Here is a 15,499-nt window from a genome sequence, read left to right as displayed (position 1 = left end):
AATACAAAATAGGGCTGGGGATGGGGCTCAGTGGTCGGGTGTCCCTGAGTTCAATCCCTAGTGCCCCACCCCTCAAAAAAAAGACAACACTGCTGTCTCCCCACGGAGCTTTCTTAGTCCAGCGGGGTCAGCTCTCCCTCCCAGTCTCATTGGCGATCAGTCCAGTGGAGGATGTGGGCAGAGGGCTGCCGTGGTGCCCCAAGGTCCATGGCTGTGAGGACTGGCATTTGCTCAGAGAGATCGTGTGTGGCTTTGGAAGGCCTGGGAGGTAGGGAAGAGTTTTTCAGGCAGAGGGCCAGCCCCTGGGGAGGAGAAGCACTTAGCTCATCTGAGCACCTGTCCAGGTGCCGGTGGCAGAGGGTGCCCAGCCAGCAGGAGGAGGCAGGCAGGCCAGCCCCATGAAGATGGTGGAAGTTTCTTAGGCGTGAAGCAAGTGTCAATCATCCAGGAACGAGTGGCCTTGTGGTCTGGGGCAAGCTTGGGGCCTCGGCCACCACAGAGCCTAGGGCTTCACCACTGTAGAGCATCAGTGTGGCGTAGGGAAGGTCCCCTGGAGTTGAGCTGCCTCCATTCCTTGTCAGCTACTTAACCCCCAGGTCCTGTGCTTCTCTGCACCAGTGAGGCCAGGGAGAAGCCCCTGCCTCGGTGGGCACACTTGTGAAGGGTCCCTGAGGGGCTGAGCCTGGCCTGAGGGGCATGGAGGATGCACAGGCCCCTCCCTGACCTGGGGGCTCTGGGGGCCCCTGGCCTCCCACTGGAATCGGTTCTCCCATCTATACTACAAAGAATTTGAAGAACTCCTGGCTTTAAGCTCTCCTGAGAGGAAATGATGGAGAATCAGGAAAGTGCCTGTATCACCTGTATTGCTGCATCTGTAGACCATTTCCTGGGCACCCTGTGTTCTGTGCAGCCCATCCGGGGACCCAGGGGGAGTCTCCCTGTACTGGCCAGTTCCATGCCTCTCTGCCAACACCCATAGGCTGGATCCTGAGAGTCTCGTGATTTTTGACATCTGCCTTCATGAGAAAAGAGAAGGAAAAGACAAAGACAGCCTGCTTCTCCCGCTCTGTGTCCCGATGGACAGAAGTGAACACCTGTCACTGCTCAAAGGGAACAGCTAAGCCCTTTCCTTCAGTCTCCTCCTTTCTGGGGAGGGACACTGTGTTTGCTCTTAGCCTTATTTACTTTTTGTTTGGCCTCTGTCTGTGATCTGTGTTTTAGAAATATGATTCCAGGGAAAACCTACAGATGAAAGGAAAGAAAAATCACAGACACAAAGGGAAGGAAAAGGAAAGCACAGGAAGTGAGGTCTGGCTGGTCCTGCCAGGTGTGTGTGCCACGTGCATCTGGGGGTGCCCAGGTTTCTCTAGATGATAGACCAGAGACGCAGAGAGGATGCCTTCAGGAGGGATTATGCAGCCAACCAGTATGAATGAACTCTAAATTGTTTCCCCTAAATTTCATATATTGAAGATATGTAACCACCAACATGTCTGTATCTGGAGAGAGGTAATCAAAGCTAAATGAAGCCGGGCACTGTGGCACACGCCTGTCATCCCAGCATCTTGGGAGGCTGAGGCAGGAGGATCAAGAGTTCAAAGCCAGCCTCAGCAATTTAGTGAGGCCCTAAGCAACTCAATGAGATTCTGTCTCTAAAGAAAATAATAAAATATTTTTTTAAAAAACCTAGGGATGTGGCTCACTGGTTAAGTGCCCCTGGGTTCAATCCCTAGTGCCAAAAGGGGAAAAAAAAGCTCAATGAGGTCATAAGGATGGGGTCATAATCTGACAGGATTGGTGACCTATTTATAAAAAGAAAATATGTCCCATCTCCCACACAGGGAGAAGGTGCCCATCTAAAATCCAGAAAAATGAATGCTTCCCAGAAAGAGGAACTTCCTCTTTTTGGGGGGTGCTGGGGATTGAACCCAGGAGCACTCAACCACTGAGCCACACCCCCAGCCCTGTTTTGTATTTTATTTAGAGACAGGGCCTCACCGAGTTGCTTATAAGCTCGATAAGTTGCTGAGGCTGTGCTAGGAGCCACAGCAAAAGTAGTATGATACATGGCACTTTTGGTTTAGGTGACTGCCAGCTAGCCATTGAGATGATTATGTTAAGCTTTACATTCATATGGAAATTGGACTCCTGTTGTTCACCTCGGCCTGTTACAGGACTCAGGTTACTCATGTCACTCATGTAATGGGAGAGTTCCCATTGGTTGGGGAAGGATAGTAGGAGGGAACTTCTGGGGGAGGTCCGGGCACCCGGTGGCAACACGCATGGGTCCACCGGCTGGCTAGCAGGGCACACGGGACGCTGGCGGCTTTTTTAAATAAAGCTTTGTTTCCCGCTTGAGCGGCTTGTGTTTTTGTGCCCAGCCGGGTTGCGGCAAGGCTGGCTTTGAAGCTTCGATCCTCCTGCCTCAGCCTCCAGAGCTGTTGGGATGACAGACTTGAGCCACTGCACCTGCCCATTCCTTACTCTTGATTTAGGATGCTCTGGATTCCAGAACTGTGAGAGATTACATCTCCCTGGGTCAAGCCATCCAGTCTGTGGTATTTTGTTATGGCAGCCCAATAACAAAATAACAAAGAAAAAAATCATTGAAAGTATAAACATAGAAACAAATCATTGAAAGTCTCTCTGCTGCGCACTGGGTATTGGGTGGAGAACAAAATAGTTTACGTTCCTATTCCAAGGAGCTTTTAGAATTCACTGGGGGAGACAGAGACCAAGATTTCTGAGTTCTCCCTTTCTGTCTCATCTGGAGAAGGTGGGCAGAGGGATGCTGTGGTGCAGATGGCAGACAGGAGAGGGCTCCCCAGAGACTGGCATGTACTCAGGGAAGGCATCTATGCCTCTGGAAGACTCGGAAGAAGCCGTATGGGGTGTTGGAACAAATTAAGCCAGCAAGTGACAAATCCAACATCTGAAACTATGAGTGGCTGCTCGGTGCAGATCAAAAGCTGGGAGTCAAAGAGAGGTGTCTCTAGGATCCCAGTGGTTCCCAGGCGGGTTGGTACCACCCCTGGGGATGTTTCAGAACATTGGAGGACGTTTGGTTGACAAAATAAATGGGGCTGGCATTGAATGGGTGGGGCCTGTTCAACATTTAGGGAAGGGCGAGATGCTCCTCTGGAAGGAGGAGCTGTCCTGTGTCCCACCTGACTTTTGAATAGTGCCGTCAGTCAGATATGAACAGGGATGGAAAAATCTGCTTACAAGAAGCTCAATCTACATTCTGCCTCCGACACTTCAAATCAAAGCGTGTTTGGCACTTTTCCAGCGAAATGAAGGACATTTTGCCTGGAGTTGCTCACCACTGCAGTCAATCAGTTTACTGGTGCTCAGTACCACTCCACAGTGGGCTTGGTAGCTGTCACCTTCATGGTGACTCTCCAGGTGGGGTCAAGCAAACTACTGCTTCTTAAGGACTAGAGTATTTTCATTTTGAAATTTTTTTTTTTGGAGTGCTGGGAATTAAACCCAGGGGCTCTTGGCCACTGAGCCCCATCCCCAGCCCTTTTCGTATTTTATTTAGAGCCAGGCTCTCAGCTTAGCGCCTCACTAAGTTGCTGAGGCTGGTTTTGAACTTGCAATCCTCCTGCCTCAGCCTCCTGAGCCACTGGGATTACAGGTGTATGCACCACACCTGGCTTCATTTTGAATTTTTGTTTACTACTAATTTGTCCCCCCTTCCCCCGTTTTTATGCCATTATGTTAATGTCAACATTGTTAAATGAGTATTTAGCTATAATCTGAGAATTGTATATGATGATAGTCAAGGGCATTCCAAATTTTTGCTTATAAAGGGTGTCTGGGCCCAATGATGTTGAGAATCCCTTCTTTATCTTCTCCAATGCACACTCTTGTTAGTTCAGGTTTATAGAGGAGAACCACCTGAGGTTCAGAGAGGTTGAGGGACCTGCCCAAGGTCACACAGCTCATGTAGAGTAGAGGCTAGGATTTTCAACCCCAAAGCTGGGCCTCTCAGAACTTGGCAGTGCTGCTTCTTGGCAACCTGTGTGTTGGATACACCGCCGGAACGCCCATTCTGTGGAGCTCTTTTGGATACCTCTTATGACAGGGAGCACTTACCCGCCCGAGCTCCTTGTCCTCCAAGGCCAGGACACCTGTGCTCTCTGTGAACAGCTTCACCTTCACCGCGGGCAGTGCGTGGGTCGTGGAGAAGTCACCCTGGGTGCCCCAGCTGTGGACAAAGAATCAGAGAGGTCAGTGTGGGATCTTCCTTCTTTCCTTAGGCTGAGTGAATGCAGGATGGCCGTCACACCCTCCTGCGAGACAAAGCACTGGATAACTTATTAGGCAAAGGCAAAGACAGATGCTTAGAAACTCTCCAGGGTCTTCACAGAGCACGGTAAGGAATCGCTTGGAATGAGCATGAAATCAAGTTGGTGAGAACTTCCCCCCATGTATTTGCTACAGCTACACATTATTCCAGGGCATCTATTAAAAATTTCTTTCATATTCTGGATCTCTAGTCCTTGGAAACTAAAGTTTTTAATTTTGAGATGAGGCTTCACTTTAGCTAAAGTCTCATTGTAAATGAGACTTTGGGGTTGAGGGAGCCCCATTTCCACTGGCACTTGGAGATGAGTTTAAAAAAGAAACAAGTGACTGGGTATGGTGACACAGCCTGTAATTCCAGTGACTCTGGAGGCTGAGGCAGGAGTAGCACAGGTTAGAGGCCAGCCTCAGCCATGTAATGAGAATCTATCTTAAAATAAGAAATAAAAAGGACTAGGGATTTAGTTCAGTGGTAGAGCACCCCTGGGTTCTATCCCCAGTAGCACCCCTCCCCCACCAAATGGAATGAATGGAGATCTATCCTATTAACTTGAAAGAGGGATGGAAAGTTCAAGGATAAGAATGTGGAACTGCCAGTCCCTGCTCAGGTGTGTGAGGATCTGCATCTCAGCCTGGTTTACCAGGAAATGGGATGGAGTGCAGGGCTTGGCTCCCGTGAGCCTCTGATGGCCCCGCGTAGGTGCCTCTTCGTTTTCCCATCATTGTCTGACAGAGAAGTCACCTTCACTCATTCTGTATCTGCAGTTAGAGAGACCTTCTGGGAGTGGTAGCTAAAGAGCACTGAGCCCTTGCCCCAAACCCTTCCATGCCTCCGGTGCCTCTGCACGTGGTTTACAATCCAGGCTGGCACTAGGACCTCCCAGTCATCCACTCTATTTTTATGGGCTTCTGATTCTGCTGCCTCAGGCCCATGACATGTGTGACTCCCTCAGTTGGGAATGTCTCTCTCTACCCTACCCCACTTGTCTACCTCTCTGGGGCTCAGCTAACATGCCACCTTGGATGTCTGTGTATCTGTCAATCTAAATTGGGTTCCAGATTGAAACTCTTTAGCATACTGTTTCATTTTGAAGCATCAACTCCTTCCTAAGATGTTTCTTTTTTATCTCTGTTAGTAGCTGCAACTTGCTAGTTTGCTTCTGTAATCACACTTGCTCAGCAGCTGTGGAAGGAACCAGAGAAAGGCAGAGGGATCAGGCTCCTTGCATGAGAAAGGGTTGAAACCCGGAAGTCTGTACTGTATAAAAGATACTGGGAACAAAGGGTGGTGCTCACTGGGTGTGGTGTCGCACGCCTGTAATCCCAGCAGCCTGGGAGGCTGAGGTAGGAGGATCACAAGTTCAAAGCCAGCCTCAGCAAAAGCAAGGCCCTAAGCAACTCAGTGAGACCCTGTCTCTAAATAAAGTACAAAATAGGGCTGCAGATGAGGCTCAGTGGTTAAGTGCCCCTGAGTTCCATCCCTGGTACCCCTCCCCATAAAAATGGGCGGTGCTCAGCTGAATAAGCCTTGCTCTTCTGCATCTCCAAGGGCCATTTGTCTCTTTCCAGTGCCATGATTTCCTGTAACAATTTCTCATTTCACATTCTAGCAATCATTGGGTCTGCTTAACTTGTGTGATAGTTTAATAGCAGAACCTGGGCATATTCTGTAAGCTCTATGACTGCAGGGACCATATATGTTTGGTGCATATTGAATACGCAGAACTCAGCACAGTGCCTGACACATAGGAGATGTGATAAATGTTTGCTGAATGAATAAATAATGCAAAATGTATATTCATTTACAGAACTAGGAAAGAGTAGAGCTACATTTTATATGGAACTTTTTTACTTCCCCTCATTACAATAATTTCTATATTGTAAAATATTTATTAAAATATTATTTAAATGACATCATAATATCACACCTATGGATACATTATAGTTTTTTCTTTTTAACCCTGGTTCTTTCATTGAAATTCAGTTGGCCATTAGCTTTTGATTTTATCACTGATTATTTCCTTGGGATACAGACCTAGAAGGGAGACATCTCTTCATTCACCAACAAACGTTCAGAGCTCTTACGGTATTGCAGGAACTGTGTATATCCACAGACACTTCTAAGGCTTATGATACCTATTTCCAAAAACCTTTCCAGGAAAGCAGTTGCTATCTTTTCCATATGGGCATGACAGCACTAATCAAAGGGTCTCCTCCTGACCTGCCCTGGCGTCATTCCTCACCTATCTTCTGCCCTATTTTGTCATCATTATGTTCACGGTATTTCTTTGGCGACTAGTGAGCTTGATATCTTACCCTCTGCTTGTTGGTTGTTTGTATCTCTTCCTGTGTCAACTGTGGAAACCTAACTCCTAGTCCCCCTGTTGCACTCCACCAAGTTGATTCCGTTGACTGAACTAAAAGACAGAAAGTATCTATGGGGAGTCAGCAAGCGAGCCTCAGACTGTGGGGAGCCAGGTGCCCCAATGAGAAACCACAACAGTCACAAGAGCAACAGGGAGCAGACACAGAGGCGGGCCTGAGACTGAACAGAGAGACAGGTTCCAAGCCCAGCTGCAGAGTGGCTCAAGTACAGACAGAAACTCCTACTGATGGTTTGTCAGCATATGCAGCACGTCCCTAAGAGAAGGGGACCTCTGTTCTAGCTAAGGTCACATAACAAGGTTTTCAACCGGACATCTTTAGCTCAAACCTTGGCTTAGTTACAATGTAAACTTGGGTATCTGGGACAAGTGAATTAACATTCCTATACTTCAAGTTCCCCAGCTATAAAATAAGCTTAGTTCACAGAGTAGTTGTCAAGGCTCGGAACAAGATGGGAAACCAACAAATTTTGGCTACCTTCTCTTCCCAAACTAACTGTGTGCTTGAATAAAGCAGGGGTCACTTACATTTGTGTCATCTATCTAATACATGTTTGTCCAGCATGTCTTAAGTGTTGGACCCCACGCAAATAAAGCAAGATGGATACTGAGATTCCTACTACACAGGTAAATGCAATTTTGACAGCTGCCCTATGACAGGTGAAAAAACTAAAGAGAAACGCAAAGTCTGTTTTATTCCAGGGAATCGTGACCGAACTGGAGAAGAAGGCAAATCTCTTAATTCCCAAGTTATAGTTCTTACTGATATTATTGTCATAATTGTCAGTGATAAGCCTTACTAGTGATCAGCAGTATTGATGACAGTGACTATTCATTTATTATTTGTGATTAATTAGACTATCAATTTCTTTGAGCCTTCATCACACTGGGTCCCTGGGATGATAAAACATGCCCCTGGAAGCCAAAAGGATTCTGGAATGAGAAGCTTTACACTATGCCATACAAGTGACAGAAATCCAGTGTCCCAGGGGACCTGTATCCTCATGATACTGTCTTTGGCCTGGTTTGTAAGGATCTCCTGGCCTGCTGAGCACTTTGCCTGAACCCCTGTTGCCACCCAAGCATGCTGTGCTCCTTAGGCAGGTAAATGTAACGTGACTCAGACTCCAGGGTAATAATGCAAGGTTTCTGAGGTCCTGCTCGCTGGACAGAATTTGAGCCACTGGAAGTTACCTGACAGCCCCCTGGGACCTGACAGCAAGTCACTTTTCCTTTCCACCAGGTCTGCAGTCATATTTTTGTCTTTCTGCCATGAGCCTTGGTTCACCCCGAATTATCTATCAGACTTAGACATAGTGAGCTGGCCCAGGGAAGCCGATATAAGGAGACCCTCTAGCCTAATCAGGACAGGCTATGTAATCTTTGCGGCCCGGTGCAAAGTAAAAACACATGAAAAAAAATGCCATGAAATGTCCTAACTTACCAAGCCTTTCCTTTTCCTTCACTCAAACGCATGCTTCATTATCACTGGATGTTACTTATGAACATAACTTCAAAGATACCATTAGCAAGAATTGCAATGTGGAAAAAAAAAAGATTTGCAAGATGGCATCAAACCAGATGTGGGTCCCTGATAACTAGTGCAGCTGTATGGTCGCATACCCATAAACCCAGCTCTAAGTCAGATGCCACCCCAGGCTGGTTAGCCTGGACCCATATTGGCCATGAAATTAGGAATTGTTTGCTCCTAGCTGGTCATTGGCTTCTGTGGAAGCCATTTCTGGCTCTTTTGTGTCAATGATTCTTGGAAGAATCTGCCAGGCTTAATCATCCTTTCCTGTCCCTCTTCCTTTAGAGGGAAAAAGTCAGAAAAATGTCCATTCTTTGTCTTTTCTAGCCACAGAGAGAACCAGATTTCTTTTTTCTTTTTAAATAATAAGCCAGCAAGGATCTATTCAGATTATTGTGTGCAAGGCACAGATACCTATCTCTAGTGTCCACAATCATGGGTACATTACATCTTTTGCAACCCTCTTAGCAGTCTGTGAGATGTCCACAATTATATCCCCACAGTTATAGATGAGGAAACCAAGGCTCACAGAGTCTAGGGAGTGTGCCCCAGGTCACACACAGGGAGTGAATGGTAGCCTGATTTCACATTCTGGAGACCGTCACCACACTGCCACCCCAGGTACTTTTTGTCTTTGCAGTGAACATAAATGATCTCTGAAACTCGAAGGGCAGTTTCTGTTTCAAGATTGGCGGGACTCGGGGCCACTCTGATTCTAACTGTGGATTTATTTCCCATGTTCAATACACCTTACAGAGTGCAACACTGGTGGTAGACAAATTAGCTGGGGGAGGAAGCATCAGAAACCTTGGTCTTTTGGTGGGGCCACACGTAGATAAATGGATTTATTTCTCAGTGCTGCTTTTTTCTCTGCCCATCTCTTTCCTCTTGCTCAAGTCATGAAAATGAATTTCTCTCTTAGTGAAAATTTTCCAGGATTGGAAGACAATTGCATTTTTTTTTTTTTTTGGTACCAGGGATTAAACCAAAGGCACTTAACCACTGAGCCACACCCCCAGCCCTTTTTAGTATTTTATTAGAGACAGGGCCTCACTGAGTTGCTTAGCACCTCCCTAAGTTGCTGAGGCTGGCTTTGAACTCACCATCCTCCTGCTTCAGCCTCCTGAGCCACTGGGACTACAGGCGTGGGCCATGGCACCCGCATACGATTGCATTCTGATTTGAGAAGATTAGCAGTTGATAATGTTTATTGCAAGCCCAGGCTGCAAAAGGTAGCTAACTTCTCTCTGAACAGAAGGTAGATAAAGTAAAATGGGTTAGGTCTCTTTCTTCTACGTATCTATCATATCTGCCTCCTTATGGGTAGCTTATAAAAATGTTAAAAATGGCCACCAATTATTGAGTGCTTATGGTTTGCCAGGCTCTGGGATTAGGGTTTATCATGGATTATCTCATTTAATCTTTCTGACAGGTCAACAAAATACTTTCCTTTTTATCCCCCCTTTATAAATAGAAAGACTTGGGTTTGAGAAGGTTAAATAACTGGGCCAGGATTTCAGGAGCTGGGCTTTGAAATCAGAATTTCTAATCTCAAAGTCGATGCATTGAACCATAGGCCTTTTTATGCTCTAGGTAACTCCCAACACAGTATTCAAGTATGGTTTGGCAATGATCTGTGCATGCATTTGTCTCCTTCTCTCCAGGGTGAATACCTTGGGGTAGAAATAATTTTCTTAAAACCCTGTCTCCTGTACCCTGCACAGGCCCTGACACACAATAAATATTTATTTAGTAATAAATTCAGAATATCCATGTCACAAAATTCAGGGGCTTTCAGAGAGATGGGATAACCAAGGATGTGACTGATTCCTTCAACAGAGGACTTCTATCTCCTTGAAGACTTGATATTTGTTAGGAGCAGCCCAAATATTTGGAGTGCATGCAGTGAACACTATGAATGTGACCGCTCTCTGAGGAGCCAGGGATGAGCCTTTGAGCTCAAACAATGGTTGTCTCATGAGGCCAAAGGCCCACAGCTCTGTAGATACCAATAGCTCCCATGCTAGGAAACGCTACCAAGTCATACAATGAGCTATTGTTCTGACCTCTGGTCTTTCCACACACAAGAACATAAGCAAAGACCACGGAAATTCCCACCCACTTGGTACCTCCAAATATGAAGGCGTGTGTATTAAGATGTGTCTATTATAAATAAATAATTTTTGTAAAAAGATGGAGACTAAATAGATGAATAGCACAGCGGACTACAAGTACCACATGGCTTTAGATGACACTCTAACTTCTGTTGCTTAGGGGTTAAGCCTCTAATGAGCTTTTCATTGAAGAAGTCTTTTCTGAATGTCTACCATGAGCAAATTACTGTATGAGTACTCTTGCAGGTCCGAAAGTCAGTAAAATAAGAGCTGTGTCCTCATGTTATGACATTCTACTTCGGGAGACCCCATGTGTAGATATGATAACACTTAACAGACAGTGAGCCTTAGTTTTTACACCTTTTAAAAATTATTTATTTATTTTATTTGTTCTAGTTAGTTACACATGAAGTAGAATGCACTTTGACACATCATACATAAATGGAGTTTAACATCTCATTCTTTGGGTTGTACATGATGTAGAGTTACCATGGTCATGTAATCATAAATGCACATAGGGTAATGTCCGATCCATTCTACCATCTTTCCTACCCCATATTAACTCCCCTCCCTTCACTCCCCCTGTCTAAGCCAAAGTCCCTCTATTTTTTCCTAGCCACCCTCTTGTTGTGAATTGGTATCCACCTATCAGAGAAAACATTTGGCCTTTGGTTCTTTTTATTGGCTTATTTTGCTTAGTGTGATAATCTCCAGCTCCATCTCCTTACCAGCAAATGCTATCATTTCATTCTTCTTTAAGGTTGAGTAATATTCCATTGTGTATATATACCACATTTTCTTTATCCATTCATCTGTTGAAGGGCACCTACATTGGTTCCATAGTTTAACAATTGTGAATTGAGCTGCTATAAACATTGATGTGGCTATGTCACTGTAGTGTGCTGATTTTAAGTCCTTTGGATATAAGCCAGAGTGGGATAGCTGGGTCCAATGGTGGTTCCATTCCAAGTCTTCTGAGGAATCTCCATACTGCTTTCCAGAGTGGTTGTACCAATTTGCAGTCTCACCAGCAATGTATGAAAGAAACTTTCTCCAAGTCCTGTCAACCTTTATTGTTGCTTGTATTCTTGACGATTGCCATTCTGACAGGATGAAATCTTAGTGTAGTTTTGATTTGCATTTCTCCCATTGCTGGAGATGTTAAATACTTTTTCATATATTTGTTGATTGATTGTATTTCTTCTGTGAAGTGCCTATTCTGTTCCTTAGCCCATTTATTGATTGGGTTATTTGTTTTGTTTTTTGTTTTTTCGGTGTTGAGTTTTTTTGAGTTCTTTATATATCCTGGAGATTGATGCTTTATCCAAGGTGCATGTGGTAAAGATCGTCTCCCATTCTGTAGGCTCTCTCTTCACGTTCTTGATTGTTTCCTTTGATGTGAAAAAACTTTTTAGTTTGATTCCATTCCATGTATTGATTCTTCATTTTTTACTTCTTGTGCTTTAAGAGTTTTGTTTAGGAAGTTATTTCCTAAGCTGACATGATGCAGATTTGGGTCTACTTTTTCCCTCTATTAGGTACAGGGTCTCATTCTAGTGCCTAAGTCCTTGATCCACTTTGAGTTGAGATTTGTACAGGGCAAGTGATTGGGGTTTAATTTCATTTTGCTACATATGGATTGCCAAATTTCCCAGCACCATTTGTTAAAGAGGCTATCTTTTCTCCAATATGTTCTTGGTGCCTTTTTCTGGTATGAGATAACTGTATTTATGTGGATTTGTCTCTGTGTCTTCTATTCTGTACCATTGGTCTATGAGTCTGCTTTGGTCCCAAGACCATGCCATTTTTGTTACTATAGCTCTGTAGTATAATTTAATGTCTAGTATTGTGATGCTTCCTGCTTTACTTTTCTTGCTAAGGATTGCTTTGGCTATTCTGGGTCTCTTATTTTTTTGAATGAATTTCATGATTGCCTTTTCTAGTCCTATGAAGAATGTCATTGAGATTTTAATAGAAATTGCATTAAATCTGTATAACACTTTTGGTAGTATGGCCATTTTGACAACATTAATTCTGCCTATCCAAGAACATGGGAGACCTTTGCTTCTTCTAAGGTCTCCTTTAATTTCTTTCTTTAGTGTTCTGTAGCTTTCATTGTAGAGGTCTTTCATCTCTTTTATTAGATTGAATCCCAAATATTTTATTTTTTTTGAGGCCATTGTGAGTGGGGTATTTTTCCTAATTTCTCTTTCAGTGGATTTATCACTGATATATAGGAACATGTTTGATTTATGGGTGTTAATTTTATATCCTCCTACTTTGCTGAACTTATTAGTTCTAGAAGTTTTCTGGTGGAACTTTTTAGTTTTTCTAAATATAGAATCATATCAGCAAATAATTATAGTCTGAGTTCTTCTTTTTCTATTCATATTCCTTTAATTTTTTTTTCTTCTGTCTCATTGCTCTGGCTAGAGTTTCAAGGATAATGTTGAATGAAAGTTATAAAAAGAGGCATCCTTGTTTTGGTCAGTTCTTAGAGGGAATGCTTTCATTTTTTCTCCATTTAGAATAATGTTGGCTTTGGGTTCAGCATAGATAGCCTTTATGATGTTGAGATATGTTCCTGTTATTCCTAGATTTCTAGTGTTTTGAACACGAAGGGGTGCTGTATTTTGTCAAATGCTTTTTCTGTATCTATAGAGATTATCATATGATTCTTGTGTTTAAATCTATTGATCTGATTAATTACATTTATTGATTTCTGTATGTTGCACCAAACTTGCATCCCTGGGATGAACCCCACTTGGTCATGGTGCACTATCTTTTTAATATGTTTTGTATGGGATTTGCCAGAATTTTATTGAGAATTTTTGCATCTATGATCATCAGGGATATTGGGTCTGACGTTTTCTTTCCTTGATGTGTCCTTGTCTGGTTTTGGTATCAGGGTGATACTAGCTTCATAGAATGAGTTTGATATTTCATGGAATAATTTGAGGAGTACTTGTGTTAATTTGTAGGGCTCAGCTAAGAATCCATCTGATCCCGGATTTTTCATAGTTGGTAGGCTTTTGAGAGTGTCTTCTATTTCATTGCTTGAAATTGATCTGTTTAAATTGTGTATGTCCTCCTCATTCAGTTTGAGTAGGTCATATGTCTCTAGATATTTATTGATGTCTTGAAGATTTTTTATTTTGTTGGAGTATAAATTTTCAAAATAGTTTTTAATTATCTTCTGCATTTCAGTAATGTCCATTATAATGTTTCCTTTCTCAATGCAAATTTTAGTACTTTGAGTTTTCTCTTTCTCTTCATTGGCATGGCTAAGGGTTTAACAATTTTATTTATTTTTTCAAAGAACCAATTTTTTGTTTTGTCAATTTTTGGAATTGTTTCTTTTGTTTCATTCTTCTTGATTTCAGCTCTGATTTAAATTATTTCTTGTCTTCCACTACTTTGGGTGTTTATTCTTCCTTTTCTTGAGCTTTGAGATGTAATGTTAGATTATTTATTTGTCGACTTTCTATTCCTTTAAGGAATGCGCTAAATGCAGTGCACTTTCCTCTTAGAGCTGCCTTCACAATGTCCCAGAGATTTTGATATGTTGTTTCACAATTCTCATTTACTGTTGAGTCATTTTTAATTTCATCCCTGATTTTTTCTGCTATTCATTGGTCATTCAATAGCATATTATTTAGACTCCAGTTGTTAGAGTAGCTAATATTTTTTATTCCATTGTTGATTTCTAATTTCATTCCATTATCATCTGTTAGAATGCAGGGTATTATCTCTATTTTTTTGGATTTGTTAAGAGTTGCTTTGTGGCATAAGAAATGTTATATTTTTGAGACGGATCTGTGTGCTGATGAGAAGAAGGTGTATTTGCTCATTGATGAATGAAATACTCCATATATGTCTGTTAAGTCTAAATTATTGATTGTATTATATAGTTTCATAGTTTCCTTTTTTTTGTTTAAAGGATCTAACCAGTGGTAAGAGAGGTGTGTTAAAGTCACCCATTATTATTGTGGTATAGTCTATTTGATTCTTGAAATTGAGACGGGGTTGTTTGATGTATGTAGCTGCTTCATTGTTTGGGGCATAGATATTTATGATTGTTATGTCTTATTGATGTATGATTCCTTTAGGCAGTATTAAATTTCCTTCTTTGTTACTTCTGATTAACTTTGGCTGGAAGTTCACTTTATCTGATATGAGGATGGAAACCCTGCTTGTTTACATAGTCCATGTGAGTGATACCTTTTTTTCCCATCCTTTCACCTTCAGTCTGTGGATATCTTTGCCTATGAGGTGAGTTTCTTGGAAATAGCATATTGTTAGGTCTTGTTTTTTAATCCAATTTGCTAGTCTATGTCTTTTGCTTGATGAATTTGGGCCATATTATGTTCAAGGTTATTATTGAGATATGATTTGTATTTCTAGTCATTTTGATTTATTGCTGGTTTTTAACTTGAATTAGTTTCTCCTTTGATTGACAATTCATTCCTTTAGTGTAGTTCTTCCCTTTTCTGGTTTTCACTTTCTTTTTTTTTTCATTTCATCTTCATAGAATACTTTGTTGAGAATGTTCTGTAGTGCAAGCTCTCTAGTGAATTCTTTTAAAGTTTGTTTATCATGGAAGGTTTTAAATTTCATCTCCAAATCTGAAGCTTAATTTTGCTGGATACAGAATTCTTGGTTGGCATCCATTTTTCTTTAAAAGCTTGTTGTATGTTATTCTAAGACCTCCTAGCTTTAAGGGTCTGGGTTGAGAAATAGGCTGAGATCCATATTGGTTTTCCCCTATATGTAATCTGGTATTTTTCTCTCTCTATCCTTATTTAAAATTCTATCCTTATTCCATATGTTAGGCATTTTCATTATAACATGCTTTGGTGTGGATCTGTTGTAATTTTGTATATTTGGGGTCCTGTAGGCCTCTTGTATTTAATTTTCCATATCATTCATTAGGTTTGCGAGCTCTTCTTGGTTCATGGCATGGGGCCATTAAGGAAGTGACCCCTCTATTCTGCCATTGTCCTTCTTCTCCCAGTTTTTACATCTTAAACTGGGGTTAAGAAGAAAGGATATGTTGGATGCAGTGGTGCACACCTGTAATCCCAGCAGCCTGGGAGGCTGAGGCAGGAGGATTGCAAGTTCAAAGCCAGACTCAGCAACTTAGCAAGGCCCTAAGCAAC

General features: G+C 42.6%; 1 protein-coding gene across 15 annotated transcripts in view; it reads right to left on the bottom strand.

The window, feature by feature from the left end:
- The window catches only part of Cadps (calcium dependent secretion activator), a 476,750-nt gene that overhangs the window by 198,059 nt on the left and 263,192 nt on the right, over positions 1-15,499 (bottom strand). For all 15 annotated transcript variants that reach the window (XM_077795614.1, XM_077795616.1, XM_077795615.1 and 12 more), the window contains one exon: positions 4,102-4,213. In XM_077795614.1, the coding sequence (XP_077651740.1) occupies positions 4,102-4,213 (112 nt within the window). The remainder of the gene's footprint in view (positions 1-4,101; positions 4,214-15,499) is intronic.

This window comes from Urocitellus parryii, chromosome 3 (genome assembly GCF_045843805.1).
Source record: "Urocitellus parryii isolate mUroPar1 chromosome 3, mUroPar1.hap1, whole genome shotgun sequence".
Classification (NCBI taxonomy): Eukaryota; Metazoa; Chordata; class Mammalia; order Rodentia; family Sciuridae; genus Urocitellus; species Urocitellus parryii.
Note: the sequence above shows the minus strand (reverse complement) of the source record. Positions and strands in the feature narration are given on the sequence as shown.